Source organism: Thunnus thynnus, chromosome 24 (assembly GCF_963924715.1).
Source record: "Thunnus thynnus chromosome 24, fThuThy2.1, whole genome shotgun sequence".
Classification (NCBI taxonomy): Eukaryota; Metazoa; Chordata; class Actinopteri; order Scombriformes; family Scombridae; genus Thunnus; species Thunnus thynnus.
In genome coordinates, this window is record NC_089540.1 from 3,948,966 (window position 1) to 3,964,761 (window position 15,796).

The window sequence follows — 15,796 nt, forward strand, 5'->3', positions numbered from 1 at the left end:
GTTGATCATGGAGTGAGTATTAATTGCGCATGTGTGTGGAAGAAATAGAAAGTAGAGGATTCAGAAAAGTAGGATTAAATACCCCTCAAAAAACTGTAATTTGAATTCTGTAAAACTATATTAAAAGTTCATCAAAATACTCTAATCTTCTCCACACTGACCAGTGCAAGCATTTAGCTGTTAAAAACACCTGCAGGAAGAATTCAGTCAAGCTGAGCTGTTGCCCTCAGCAGATAAATTAAATTGGCAGAACATCTAAAAATAAAGAAACTGAGCAAAATCTTAATTAAATACAGTGAGTAATCAACTATGAATGGGAGACTGAAAAAATACATTTTAGGAGATTTTTTAATGCCATTTTTGGACAGCTACAGCAAAGAGATGACAGGAAATGAGTAAAGACATGTGGAATGACAAGCAACAATGGTCCAGGACGTGAACAGGGGACATTGCAGTTCATGGTTGGTGCCTTAAACCCTAGACCAGGGCACCCCTCAAAAGAGGTCTCCATATAAAATCATGGAAACCAGCAGAGGCTTCTACCTTTAACCGCTGTCACCTAAACACTGTAAGAGATACATTTCTGTCTATGTGTAAAAAAAAACAACATAAAGCCATTCAAGATAAATATTATCAAAGCTCCTCCAGGCTGTATGATCTTGCCTGATGATGAAAAACTACCTTTTCTGTCGGGGAGGACAGGAAAACCACAAGACTAGCAGCTTAGTTTGTTACCTACTGCAACAACAAAACACAGACAGCTAACAAATAACCTGACAACATACATCTGTTTTACATTTTTACATTAACATATAATATGTGTCATGTACAAAATAAATGTAATACATGAAAACAACATATGAAGAGCTTTTGACCTGACTGTATTTGTAAAATCAGACTGGCTATATGAACTGTGGAAACAAGCTGTTAACACAACATGGACCTTTTCAGTTGCTATAGCAAACTTGTTAACAAAAGGTTGCCTGTTTACATATCCAGCAGATATGGAGCAACTTTAGCATTCGTTTGGAGTCATGTTTAGACTAACTAATGAATATAAGTTCAATATTCTCTCTCCTTTTAGCTGTTATTTGCCTCCAACAAGAGAAAAATATCTGGCTCTTTAGCAGCTGAATGCTCCACTATGTTCATCAGCTAGGTTATAACTTTGTCTGGATGCCATTTGGTGCTGGGCAGGTAGCATATTGTAGGTTTTTAGTTTTTTCACTGAAAACAGCTGCCTGCTCCTACTGAAAAAATGCTGGTGAAAGCAATGAGAGTGAATAAAACAGTAAAAAAACAAAAGCTGAAAGACTCTAAAACACTCTGTAGAGTCTCAGAATTAGCCTGTTACATACAATTAGTCATGTAATCCATTGTAAACATAAAAATATTGATTATAGCTGCTTTACATGTCATGCCAATGCAAACTGAAATAAAAAATTGACAAAGAAAGGTGGTGATAGTTGATAGTGACAAACTATAGTGATGAATGTGTTGACAGGCAACTGCCTCAAAGTGGCATCCCAGTGTTTAAAACACCTTTGCACACACACATTCATAAACTCAACCATGCATGCTTACACTCAATATACACACATATACACACAGACTGAGAGCCTCTCCATCTCTACCTGAGATCAACAAGGCTTTCGTGTCGCCCTGCGCGCCTCTAAATCTCCACAACACGTCTAAAATTGGAGCTTGTTGACGATCCTCCGCTTTCCCGTCGTCCTGACTGAGCGACGGCTTTTGTCTTGGCTGACAAGTTGTCAGTGGCAATGTCGCATAATGTGCGAGGTCAAATGACTGACGTTTGTGGCGAGGGGGCTACAGTAGCTGTTTCCTGCAAAGCTACAATGTTTAAATAAAGCACAGTGGTGGTGTAACTGTGCTTTAAACAGATGCAAAGCTCACCTCTAAATCTCCGTGCTGCTGCTCTTTCTAAATAGGCATCCTTGTTTACTTGTTTCCTCTCATGTTACACCAGAATCACTACCATGAAACTGTGGCTGGCTTTGTGTCACACACAATAGTGGGTGTTCAATACTTGTGCTTTTATATATTTATATATTATACAAGTTTAAACAGCCACAGACTCCCTCTCTCTCTCTCTCTCTCTATGTATATATAAATATATATATATGTATATATATATATAATTAAACTCGTCAGACATGCATGGCCCTAGAGATTTTTTCGTTTGCGTGTGCAAGTGTGCAAACGCTGCCAACTGGGGCTGGATTTGCCGAAAAACTGTTTTTGTTTTAATTAATCTCCTCCCAGATTTGCCTTCCAAATGATGATGGCTTTATAATATTATCCTCAGGAAAAACAAAGATTTTCTTCCTGTCAATTTCACTTTTGACTCCTTTAGTAATTATGGGACTCAATTTAGCCCTTAAGACCTGATTTATATTTGGCAATTGAAAATTGAGGTTCTGGCTATATTGTGTATAGATTAATTGAACAGTATAGGTTTGAAATGGGTGGAAATATGCAAGATAATTGTTCCTTCACCCTCCAGTCCTTCACCTTTAAGCATAATGTTTCACAACCTCGTTGAGCAAATGGGTCATTGTACTCGAAATGTTTTATCTTAATCACACTGTTAATATCTGTGGTTTCACCTTGACCAATGTTGGACACAGTGTTTTCCCAAGCGATTGTGTTCTTTCTTTATGTTGCCTATATAAACACACGGCACGCTTATTCACTTTCTTAATGAGATTTAGATGAGAAGATTGATATCACTTTCATTGTCTGTGAGCTAAATAGAAAGCGAAAGCCTGCAGCCAGTTAGCTAAGCTTAGCATTAACACTGGAATCAGGGGGAAACAGTTAGCCTGGCTTTCTCCAAAGGTAAAACAAATCTGCCTACCAGGACCTCTATAGCTCACTAGCACACTGTGCCTCTTTTTTAATGTCTGAAAACCTTTAAATATGTATTTATTTTTTTGTTGAAAATGGCACCCATTGCTCACTCAGACAGCTTAGAAGGGGTATTGTTTCCTTTAGGGCTGCAACTAATGATTATGTCCGTTATTGAATTAATCTGTTGAATATTTTCTTGGTTTAATCGATTAGTTGTTTGGTCCATAAATTGTCAGAAAATGGTGAAAAGTGTCGATCAGTGTTTCCCAAAACCCAAGTTAATTTCCTCTCATGTCTTGTTGACCAACAGTCCAGAACCCAAAGATATTCAGTTTACTGTCATACACTATCATATTCACATTTGAGAAGTTGGAATCAGAGAATTTTGAATGTTTTTCTTAGATCATCAAAAAATCTCTTTGTGACAGGTGCGTAGGTGGAGTAGGGTCTAAAGTATCATTTTAAAGTGTTGCTTAAAATGAATCTGTTGTCAAGCCCTTCATGATTGTAACAATGAAAGGCCATGCGACTGAACTTGACTTGACACGTCTGCCAGAAATAATTTACACATTTATAAAAGAAAGCAATACGCTGGTTTCTTAGATCAAAGTTTCAAGAGACACATCTGAAGAGGTAATATATCATTGTTCACAGGGTTGTAATAACACTACTTTGTCATATGTTTTTGTGGCCTGAGGATAATATCTGATGACCTTGTCCATTCAGTTGTACAGTAACACCATTTCCACCAATAACCAGCTGAAATTAAGTTGAAAGTGATTGGGAACATCTTGAAATTGTGTTCTCACAGACAAAAATAGCAGGTGAAATATTCCTTGAGCCATTAGCATTGATTAGCACAACTTTATCAAATCCAGATACAGTAAATTAGGCTCACCATTACATTACATGGAACAGTAAATCTCTTTACTTACACTTACTTTCACAATTCAGAGTTACTAACTACATAGACTGTTAAATTGTCCGAAAGTTATTTTAGTTTAAAGCTCACTTGAGTGTGGACTTCAGTGTGGGGATATTCTCTGGCCCCTTTATTAGGTATTCTACCGGAGTATGTTTATTTTCCACTATGGGAACAGGAAATCCATGTGCAATCTCAGCGGGATTATAAACAGAGTACAGCTTCTCTACAAGCCTGATAACCACGATATTCTCAAGTCGATGTGCTGCCAACAGCAGCTCATGGGGTGGGCTTCCCGGAGAACACCCTGTGTTTCATAAAAGAGGTGGGTAGACAGTTGTGATCACAGCTAATGATATGGAGAGAATTGACATAAATGATTCCTCTTGGGTTAAGATAGATATGCTCTTGTACTGTCAAAAAGGATGTAGGCTAAGAAAGCGTGAATGAAAGGCCCCGGGCTGATCACACACAAACAAAAGGTCACTGGTTTGAAAGAGCACCTTTGCCATTGCTTTAGGGCAATGTATGTCCAAGAAAGAAGAAGGAGGAACAAAAGAAAGAAAGTCAGAGAGGAAGAGAAGAGAAAGAAAGGATATGATATATTATCATATCATACATGGAGTGTTTCTTGATCGTTAAAGGATTCTAGCTCAGTCCTCTCAGGCCCTCTGCACTGAATTTTCTCACTTTGCATTGGTTTTGAGTGGCTTACTGTCCTTCTGAGGAGCTGCCTTTGAAAAGGGTTCAAAGACATCTTGATGGCAGGCATACGGTGTACAAGATGGGTTAAGCAAAGGTTCACCTAGAAAGGTTCACACAACTCCTTTTACCAGAATGTTTTAAATCATTCACCTCATTGAGTCGAGCAGCTTTTACCAGCAATATTTAACTCAAGAGGGACATTGCAGGTCAAAATATGAGTATTTCAGACCTGCTGTATGCAACAGCAGTTTGAACAGATTGTCAGACTGTCAGCTTGAGAAGAGGCATTGATCTAGAAGTAGCGTTAACATATCCATTCCCCGACGAATGGTCACATAGCTCAATAATCAATAATGCACATATAGAGGCAGGGCTATGTAGTGAAACGGTATATTAGTATGACCTGGGCAAGTCAATTTCATGTCCAGCCAGCTGTTTCAAAGAAGTGGTTTGACATTTTGAGAAAAAACAGCTGAGAGTTGGATAAGACAATCGATACCATCCTCATGTCTGTAAGCCAGAAGCTCATTAGCTTAGCTTAGCATAAAGACTGGAAATAGAGGGAAACAGCTAGCCAGTCTTTTTGCTATGCTAAGCTAATTGCCTCCTGCCCTATGTTCTATACTTGAGAGTACAGACATGATGAGAGTCGTATTGATCCACTCATCTAACTCGCCACAAGAAAGCATATAAGCGTGTTTCCCAAAATGCTGAACTATTCTTTTAAGAGAACATGTGAATCTAATCCTTTTTGTTTTGCTGTGATTAACATGTTATAGACTGGTATAAGCAGTGTCACTTTCCCAGTGTTTCTCTGTAGTTATATGTTGTCTATGAAGCAGTGTGTATGAAATCTATCTCCATTATTCGTGCTGAGTCATGAATGATATTTACCATGCTAACAAACAGCCATTTCAAATGCCACGTCTCCCTGATCTCTGCTGTGTAAATGAAGGATGTCTGTTTTTCCAATTCACAGTATGGGACGTCTGTCTCTATAAGACTACTGTGACATAAGGTTAAGGGCATGTTGGGTACCTCGATACATGATACTAAAAACAGCCAACCCACATCCACCTACCCTCTCCCCTAAGTCCATCCTATTTTTTACGAAGGGGGACTTCTAAAATAAAATCAGCTGTCACTGGATGCCTGGGCCTCATTGAGCTGTGGAGCACACTGCTGGAGCTGGCCTCCAAGCCTCACTGTCTGTCTCTGCCCAGGATTTTCTTTCTTTGCTGGGTTAAGGCCGGGTGACTAAGCCCATTTAATTTTCCGGAGTTCCAAGGCCCTTTTCTATATAGCTTGGATTCTATTGTCATTTGACGTAAAGAGCAACCTACACAGTTGAAGAAGGTAAGTGATCTGTGTGGATTATCAGCATTTAAAGGGTGACTCTTGTTGCATAGCTATCAACATAAGCCCCACTGTCAGTACAGCTCTTTCAAGGTGATTTTCCACTGGAGCACAAGTGGAAGGAGACAGATTGGAAACGGTAGATGACATTTTAGTCAATAATGAATTGGTTTGATGTACCCAGGCTGCGCAGACATGAGACGTCTTCGGTGTAAAATCAGAAATAAGATTGAATGGAGGGACTGAATTGTGTCGGAACATTGGATGCTGGAGCTTCATAAAGAATGAGACGTGATATTTCAGTAGGTTTTCTGTGATTCCACTAGGATTTGTGCGTTGTCATAAAAGATGCATGGGGCTCTTCTTGTTTCCTTCCACCAGACATAACCAGCAGCAATCTGATCTGGAATATTCTGAAAGCATAGCAAATCGGAGACAAAGTGCTTAGCCTAGCATAAGGAAGCACTCGAAGGCAATCCGGCCTCAATTTAAAGAAGTTATTTTGATAGATTTGACAGCTCAATTACTGTGCCTGTTTTGCTTTCGTCCGTAAGGAGAAATCGCCCTCCATGGCTGACATTTCAATTAGTGTAGCTCATTTTGGCGCTCCTGTCTAACCTCGCCAGCCAAAAGCTTTGGTCAGTAAGTAGTGAACAGAAAAATTGGGTTGCTTTAGGCTTCTGTTGTGGGGAGAGGGCAGAGAAGGGGGTGACACCTCTGTGATTAGGTGACGGCCTCTACTTGACATAGTTCTATGGGTCTTGGTTTAGCTTTGAGATGCTAAGACATACTGCCTTCTCTCACACCCTTAAACACTGAGATTACTCTCTTATTCCTTTTCTCTGTCTTTCCTGGGCACATTCTCCTCTATTGTCTCTTTCCCAACACCTCCTCACTTTTAGCCAGCCGGCAGGGCAGCGCCTCACCTCGCCAGGCTGCGGCGATGGGGCAGTGACAGGGAGGTCAATGCCCCTCGGCTCGGCCCAATATAGCCGCTGAGTCGTGCATACCGGCAGCAGCGTGGCCTCCCCCAGTGACCCCCACTTCCATTACCCCCCACCCCCCCACCCCAGTGCCGCCGCCGATGTGGCAATGAAGAGATAAGAAACTAAAAATAAATAAGGAAGAAGAAAAAAATAATAGCCAGTGTAGTGGTAAATATGTCAATAAGCAGGTCAATATGTTCTCCATCAGAAACAGAAATGACACAGGTTTGAAGTGTAAGCCTGTGAATTGTTTTTTCTCTTCCTGCTATCAATATCACACTGTAAACAGACTTGGCCTTCATTATATTGGGGCATCTAAAGCAATGAGACAGTGTTTGAAAGCAATTATTAATGCTAATTAAACATCCGTCTGTGCCAGTACTAATTAGAGGCAGCATGGGGAGATGGAGAAAACACTTCGTAAATCTTTGAAAATATTCTATCTCATTAGAAGTTCTTGAATTTTGAAATCCAACTTCTTTTTATCCTTTGATTTCTCTCTCACACATATACACATCGACACACACTTCCACTCCATAAATCATCCTGTTACAGGGGAAGATGACGCTGCAGACAGGGCCGGTTTATAAAAAGGCTGGGTTTATTTTTTTTTCTTCCAGTCAGCCTCCCCCCCCTGCCCCCCCTCCCTGGAGCCTGGTTACCTCACCTCCCTGCTATGGCAGCTTTGCATGCAGCATACCCCTCTCAGAAGCCTGAGATATCCAGAGCGTTGTTGTCACCACTCTCAGGCATCAAAAACCCTCATGTCTTTGCCTCTCTGACAGCTCCAGACCATGACGTGAACATTTATCTCTGGTGATAAATGAGGGCATTATCCTTGTGCTTCTGTCATCTAGCAGGTATGAGGTTACACCGCAACCTCAGGTGTAGGATTTCTGACCCATATTAATAGGATGTAGCGGGTAAAAACCCTGTTTATTTTCAGATGCTGCTGTCTCGAACATCCTATTTTCTCTCCCTGTCTGGTTATTGGTTACACTAACATGCCAGGTGTAGCAGAAAGCTAAAATTGGTAGGATGAGTAGAGCATGCTTTTATCACATGTTGTCTGAATTAAGACCTGGTCACACTGGTACATGGCACAGAGAACTTCATCCACATATCTTCCTGAAATATTTGTTTCCAGAAACTTGGTGACATTGTGGCTACTCGCAGGGCTAGCTGGTGAGCTGCTTGCGAGGTAACCACTAATACGCTAGCCAGGCGGGAACATGGTTTTCTTCCTGGCTGTAACCCATCAGAAAGAGAAGCCAGCAGGGAAATTGCTAACAGTTAGCTTGTTAGATCAATCGCTAACAAGACATTAAGTTCACGCAGTTTATTTATGAGACGTAGTTGTACCATCAACTCCTTTCTCATAACTGTCTTCTAACCATTCCTCTTTTATGGAGCTGTTTACGCTCTGATGGAGGAGGCTAAATAAAAGTAGATGGTGCAACACTGCTCATTAGCTATGATGGCTTCCTTCTCTGCTCCCTTCAAGTTCAGTACTGTCAAGAGTTCTATTTCCAGCGCCCCTACTTCTGGAAATAAAACTGCTATTAATTTTTCCCATAAAAAATGTCGGATCACACAGTTGGAATACGTCTACAGCTTGGATCGACATGAGACTACCCCGGTTGAATCATCAGTACAAAAGATGAACAGCTTTGTTAGAAAAATGTCTGGTTCTTTGATTAAAAACTCAAAGGTACATAAAAACATCCAGTCAATTTCTGTTACGTGCGCCGCTGATGGCGGGTGCAAGCTAATGATAGCTCCGACTGACAATGAAACCTGCAGCTTAAATCAATACACTTTTGGATTCTGGATCAATTTAGGACATTGTGCTTTGTCCACAAATTCAATAATGAAGCATTTGGAATTTGCTACCATGCTAATTCATGCCTCTGGCTTCCTGGTCATAGGAAGAGCAGCTGAGGCTCATGAGTTTTATTGTATTTAGAGCTGTTTGATGTCTCTGAAACAAAGTTGAAATGATTAAAACTGGTGGTCATAACATAAACCTGTAAGATATTTACATAATCCATGAGTCCTATTTTTCTTTATAAACTCAGTAAAATGGAAGATATTGTTTAAAGAAAAAATTGAAAGGGGAATACAGAACGGGAAACACTTCTGGAACCACTTTGCAGCTCTGTTGCCTGTCAGCAAGTCCAAGTAGATGTGAAAAATTTGCATGGACCCACTTCACCCTCATGAGCAAACCCACTGATCCAGCCGACATGAATTCCATTGGAATCAATTTATTAATCTCACCATTTTAAATGCTGGTGTGATGGTGCCGGTATGATTGGTTTTTAGTCTGGATTTATGACTCATTTGAAATCATGTGGTTTTATCTACCAGATACTGAGGTCAAACCTGTGGGTGTTTGATTTCTTCATTCTGATGATATAGGCTTCAGGAAAAGGTTATATCAAGCATGTGTATTCATAGATATACTGTACTATAAATGAGCTGAGAGAGGTGTTAAGATAGCTCTCTCTGCACCGCTAAGCATGAACAGTACTATACCAAGCACTGAATCTGTCACTGATCTCTATACTAGATCCATATGCATTTAAGAGGCAGCTGCTGTAAGACTTTTCTGCAGTAGAACTCATAATGACTTCTACTTTGAGCCAGAGTTAGACACATACACGCGCAGAAAATATGTAAGCACCTAGTTTGAAAACACAACAAGGAGGAGGATTTCAAAAATGTCAAAAGGTTACAGGGTGAGCACGTAATGAGAAAAAATACTTTCTATTTAGGGTCTTCTTTCATCCCACAGTGTTGTTGCCCAGAGAGAGAGAGAACATGCCAAGAGCTGAAAGGTCCAGTGTGGGTGTATACTGGGCCCTAGCGGAGCCTTCTCTGTTGCCTAATGATGCTTTGTAGCACAGAAAAGTCAAATGTAAAATCAATGGTCTTCACTAATTGGCTGTCCGCAGGGACGTGCTGAGCAATATGAAGAATCACAAAGTAGTGCTTTGTGATTGATGAATACTCCGCGTCGGCTTTGTGTCGACATTTGTTACGGATTGTTTGCCTGTGGCCACTTCTTGGTTAAAATATCTGCAATATCTACAAGTAAGCAGATGTCTTTATCAGAAAGGCTGGGATTTGAAGCAGTTATGAAACTAAAGCTACAGCACTATAGTGTATACATGTGTTTATTTCCTTTTCCAATGAAGTGGTTTATTGTAAACCCATCATCCGTGTAATTACAATGCTACAATATGATTATGTAATATTTTAGTAAGGGTGCTGTTCTCTGTGAAACAGCTAAATGAAAAATCTACTCCATCGATTCTGGTTGAAACTTCACCTCAACCTCTTCCACAATAATGACCTCATACAAAGCCGTCCAAGTCCAATTACTAAAGGGCAAGCTCTGCATCAGTCTTCATTGATGTGCCAAAAGAGCAATGAGACATTTTGGAAGACATATTTGATGGTGACATGAAGTTGAGTTCGGCTACATCTTCCATAACGATCTAAGGACTCTTGCATTTATGAAGGGCATTCTCATCTCATTTTTTATGTGTTTATGTGTGTGTGTGTGTAGGTGCAGGTAGCGCAGGTAGATCCAGGTCAGGACGTCCTGAGGAAGAGCCGAACCAGGTGAACAGGGCCTTCAGCGCCGACGAGCAGGAGTCCGAGCCGGTGTCGGTGAAAGAGCGGCTGGCGATGTATCAGGCTGCCGTATCCAGCAAAGAAACCAGCAGTTCCTCCTCTGCTGCGGTAAGACGATACTTCCACATGGATGTAACAAGAGATGGCAGTCAGGATACGCAGGCAGCCAGAGAGCTGGCAGACAGACACATATATGGATGTTTAATGTTTTCAACAAGGTGATAAATGGACAATATGTGACAAACATTCCTAGTATTTAGGACCAAATTTCTGTCATTTAATTCTCCCCAAAAGAACAAATCTGCTGTCACTGAACACTGTCCTGCTTGTGGGCTACTTTGTAGAGCAAGACAAAAAAGGGGGACAGATGTCACAGGGTTCTGGTAGGATTATTTGTCACAAGGCTCAGCACTGGACAGCAAAACTAAACCTCTAGAGTGTGATGGACTCAGCAGGAATCAACAGTCGTTTTATATACAGTAGGGCTGTTGTTTCCGCACGATATAACATTAATTGCTCAACATGAATTAAAAAAATCTGGAGCTTGTTATAACAAATTAGAGCCAGTTCAGTACTGTAGATCTGCAGCTGGGTGGTTCATTGCTAAAGCCTTTAGCAGTACTAAGTACATTTTCTCAAGTACTGTATTTCACTAAAAAATTGATGTATTTGTATTTTCATTCAATGCTACTTTATAGAAATATTGAAAAAGTAGTGTCTAGTTGGGGGCTCCTTGTCACATTTCAGATGAGTTGTTAGCAGTTCCACCAGAGAAACATTTCCCCTCTAAACTTCTCACATGGTTTCATTTCAGAGGCCCAGAGAAGTAAAAGTATATTTCATAAAACAGAAGAGATTAGAGAAAAGTCTAAACAATCAATAGAAATGTGTGTAGCAGAACTTAGCTTCTTCTTCTCTCCTACTCTATTAATCACCCTACGACCCCCTAGATTTATCTTGTGAGCCTTTGGAGGAGGCCCAACCCCTATGTTGGGTACCAATGGAATAAACTACCTAACCTTTTACACCTTGATGCATCAGTAGCAACAATCTAATACTGTGGTATATAAAATACTGTATATATTCAATATATTTTTCTGCAGAACCAGTACTTTTACTTTTGATAATTTAAGTACATTTAGCTGATAGTACTTATGTACTTGTACTTCAGTAAGATTTTCAATGCAGAACTTTATTAGTACTTTACTTGAGGAAGTACTTCTTCCACCAATGGCCTTTAAGGTTATATGAGTCATTCCACAAAATGATTAGGATTTGGACTTTTAGATTTTTACCAAAATCTATTACTTTTCTCAACACCCCACATTAAGGACATATTTAACTTCTCGAAAAACATATTTTCTCACCTCAGGCATCAAATCTCTATTACTACTGGTGATTATTTTATGATATGGCCACTATTAGTCTTCAACCCCATTATTGATACTATGGAAACTTTATGTGACAGCGACCTCATCATTTTTTAACTCAGTTAACTTAAAACATCGCCCATCACTCCACATAAGTCTCTAGCAAATATGATAAATTCTACCCTCAACAGAAAGCTTTTGATCCATGTGGTTTCAATATTAAATGTGAAAAGTTATTTTCAAGACTGTGTTTTTTTTTAAAGATGACAATAGCGGTCAAAAGTCTGGACACACTTTCTCATTCAAGGGAATGGGAAGATGTGTCCAAACTTTTGACTGCTTCTGTATATATGAAATAATATTCATTTGATTATATAGTATGTAAGTATGTTTTTGTGTCACAGTCAGAATCATAATTTGAAAAGCACTGACAACATGCAGGCAGCGGTAGCCACACATACATCTTGTTATAGTACAGAGAGCAGCGCACAAAACCATCAATCACCATGTCAGAGTAATTTCAACTGCATCTGTGCAGAAAAAACAAGTACTCTGCAGCAAATTCAGATGAACCCACACAGCCAGCACATCAGCAAGCCTTCACACATGATTCCTCCTTTAATTAAACACACAAAAAAAACATTTCTGAATATCACTGAGTCATTAGTCAGTACCAAGGACAAAAATAAGCCTCAGCAGCTTCGAAGAGACTGCATGCACTTTATAAACCCAATAATTCAACTGTGTGAGCAGTCAGTCAGCCAAGGCCATTACAGTAAGTCAGCTCAATTTCTAAAATAAAGCCCTACGAACTGGAAAATGTCTGTTCTCTGCTTGTAAATTATGGTCTACTACTACAGTACATAACAACTTAATGGAAATATCACTTATAGGCTCTGAAATGTTATTACCTGCTGTAGATTGAAAGCGGAGATAGAGAAGGACCGCAGTGATGAAACTTATAAGATGTTTAGTCTGATTATATCATAGGTTTACACAATGCAGGCTTTCTGTTATAAGATTGTAGTCTCAAACACAATCACAGCTTGCCATAATGATCTCATAGGGGTTATTTTGTCAACTCTAGACAGCTATTTGACAGCCGTAGAAGATATTATACTGCACAGCTGTTCTCACAGGCTGAGTAGCACTATCCATGACGACTAAACTGAACTTCATGTGTAAAATCGGCAGAGTGCCCTCTTTGTACACACCACCACTGGGCCCTCTTGCATGTTCGCTTAACCTGGCAATCAAGCAGCATTCAGTTTTGCCTATGAAATCAGCATTCCAGCCAGGACAATTGAAGTGATTTACAACAGAACAGGAGAGGTCAAGTTCATGAGAGTATAATAATTTATATCCACTAAAGATCCTAAAGTATTCAAGAGTTCTTCTGTTCGTTTCTTAACACACAAGAGGAGCCAACAGAGCTGTGCAGGAACATTTCACATCATGTAGTGAATTTAAACATCTAACTGTTAATATCAAACTTGACACCTGGAAGAAAGTTGGAGACACTTCATGAAAAAGACTTTAATCTATGGAAAATTCACAAAAACAGTAGAATAGCTGATCAAAGTCAATATCGCTTCTTTAAGAAGTATTTGCCATCAGCAGGTATAATCCTTCCTTGAACAGTATAGTTTAAAAGCTTCAAAGGTACTGAAGTTGTTGACATGACGTGCAGAGCATTGGGTGTTGATGCTCTGTGCTGCCAGCGTTGTAGGCCTGTGACATCATCAGCCTAATTAATGCAACTGAGCAATCAGCCGGCACAGCTGGCGCCAGATGCATAAAACTCACAACTAAAACTGTGTGTGTGTGTGTGTGCACAAAGCCAGAAATATGCATACACATTCTTTTTTTTGTCAGATTTATAAGGCGGTGCCCACGCATGACTGCTGTATAAATCATTGTAGGTGCACGAGCCTCATTTCCACTTTCATAATAAGCCATAAATTGATGTAGACACACCCTTAATCGTCCCTTTGCATATCAATATGCTTCCTGCTCCACCACTCCTTCATTGATTGTTTGAATCGACGAGGTTCTCCAGCAATGCCAGAGCAGCTGTCATTACGTGTGACCGTTACACACGGCTGTTGCTATTTATAGCACCTATATCATTAATTCATCATATGTACCTGCGGTGATATCTCAGTCATCATTATTAAAAATGAGAAATGTAATCAATGAATGCTTTGTAGTGCTCATATTGAAACCAACTTTACAGGGTGTGTCACAATGAAGGATCAAATTAAAGGAATATTAACAGTAATTCAAGCATCATGTCCAAACCTTGAATCACTGGTCTGTTAGGTGATAAATAATCAATGTCCATCAGTCAGGAATTAGGTCACACCGTAGAGAGCGACCTGCCACCTTCTGGAGCCTTTGTGAATGAATGAAATGACACAGATGATGTGAATAATCCATAAAAGGCTGTGATTATACAGTGCTGATAAAAAAAAATATTAATAGAATTAAAAATAAACAGAAAATCTAATGATAAAGAATGATGATGTTCATTTTTTAAAATGTTGCCCTCCACTATGCAGAATAACTTCAGCTCCCATTATGAGTGCTGATTTTCAGTGAGTGCATTATCTGTTAGCTGGTCACAGGTCTGCATGGCAACAAGCCACTTGAGGCCTTGAGCTTTACAGCTATTTCAGAACACATGAGAGATGTTGTTAACATAATACAGTGTGCTTTTCCAGCTGCACTAAAATCACTGTGAACGCTGCCTCAAGTGGCTTGTTGCTTTTTATAAATGGCTGTAACACATAATAATCTTTAAAATAACAACCGTTGGACAAATGCAATAGATCTTCTATATTATTTTAATGATAGTTGGATAATAACAATAGTTAAGCATTACTGGCCCCAAAGAGCAGCTTACAGTAGCTTCACACAGGACTCACTGAATCGTCTTCTCGCACTTTTTTTCAGTGATTGCCGGTGTGGCAGCGCTTCAACCTCCCCAACATCAGTTGATCCACAGTGTCAGGCCTCATGTGGTGGCGACTGACAGCTGAATGGGGATGTGTGTGTGTGTGTGTGAGGAGGGGGGTGATAAGGGTAGTGGTGGGTGCAAAAAAGGGGTGGGGGTGGGGGGGCTAGTTGCCAGACGGAATCTGCATGGGAATTTTGTTTTTCTTCACTACCTTTTGCAGCTGTCGTCTACATGTCTACACACAAGTGACAAGGTGTTTAAAGATAGCAGACCTCCAGTCCATCCAGTCTGTCATGCAGCAAATATTAGTAGTATTACATTTGCTTTCTCTTTAACATCTGCTTGTAGCAACTTAAGCATGATTACACTTTTTTTTATGGTAATGTTTAGGCACACAGCACTCGGTTAAAGGGAAAAAATGTGGTTTTGGTTTAATTTGGAAAAGGTTACCTGAAGCATGAGAAAGATGTTTACTTCAATAAAAAACACAATCTTTTCCTAACCTTAAAGGAATACTAGATGTTTTGGGAAATACACTTATTTGCTTTCTTGCTGAGCGTTAGATAAGAAGTCTCTCTTGAAATGCAGTCTTCTCATCTAACTCACTGCAAGAAAACAAATAAGCCTATTTCCCCAAACGTTGAAATTATTTAAATATTAAATCTTAACCAAAGTGCGTAAATTCCTACGCTTCCCGCAGTTCCTCTCAACCCTGCCTGTATGCATGCTAAGGCAGACATATGTGTATGACAGTCATTTTAAATGAGAGATGTTTCATGTCACATCAATGGAGCTATTGTACCCTGAAGCAGTCAAATATTGATAACATGGTGGCCTGCCATAGAATACCACTGACCTTAACTCCTCTGCAATAACTGCATTGTACTCCTCATTTGCATTAAAAAGGAAAGGTGACGGTTGCATGTGCTCCGACATGCAATCACATACACACACACACAGAGACAGCATTAAGCTTGGAAAT

At 39.9% G+C, this 15,796-nt stretch overlaps 1 protein-coding gene across 3 annotated transcripts in view; it reads left to right on the top strand.

Moving 5' to 3' along the window:
• The window catches only part of xirp2a (xin actin binding repeat containing 2a), a 57,621-nt gene that overhangs the window by 26,617 nt on the left and 15,208 nt on the right, over positions 1-15,796 (top strand). The window contains exons 1-2 of one of the 3 annotated variants that reach the window (XM_067583039.1): positions 5,655-5,859; positions 10,429-10,593. In XM_067583039.1, coding sequence (XP_067439140.1) covers positions 10,540-10,593 — 54 coding nt within the window. In that variant the 5' untranslated portion in view covers positions 5,655-5,859; positions 10,429-10,539. Of the gene's footprint in view, positions 1-5,654; positions 5,860-10,417; positions 10,594-15,796 lie in introns of those variants that run through there. The other 2 variants (XM_067583038.1, XM_067583037.1) reach the window with 2 other exon arrangements.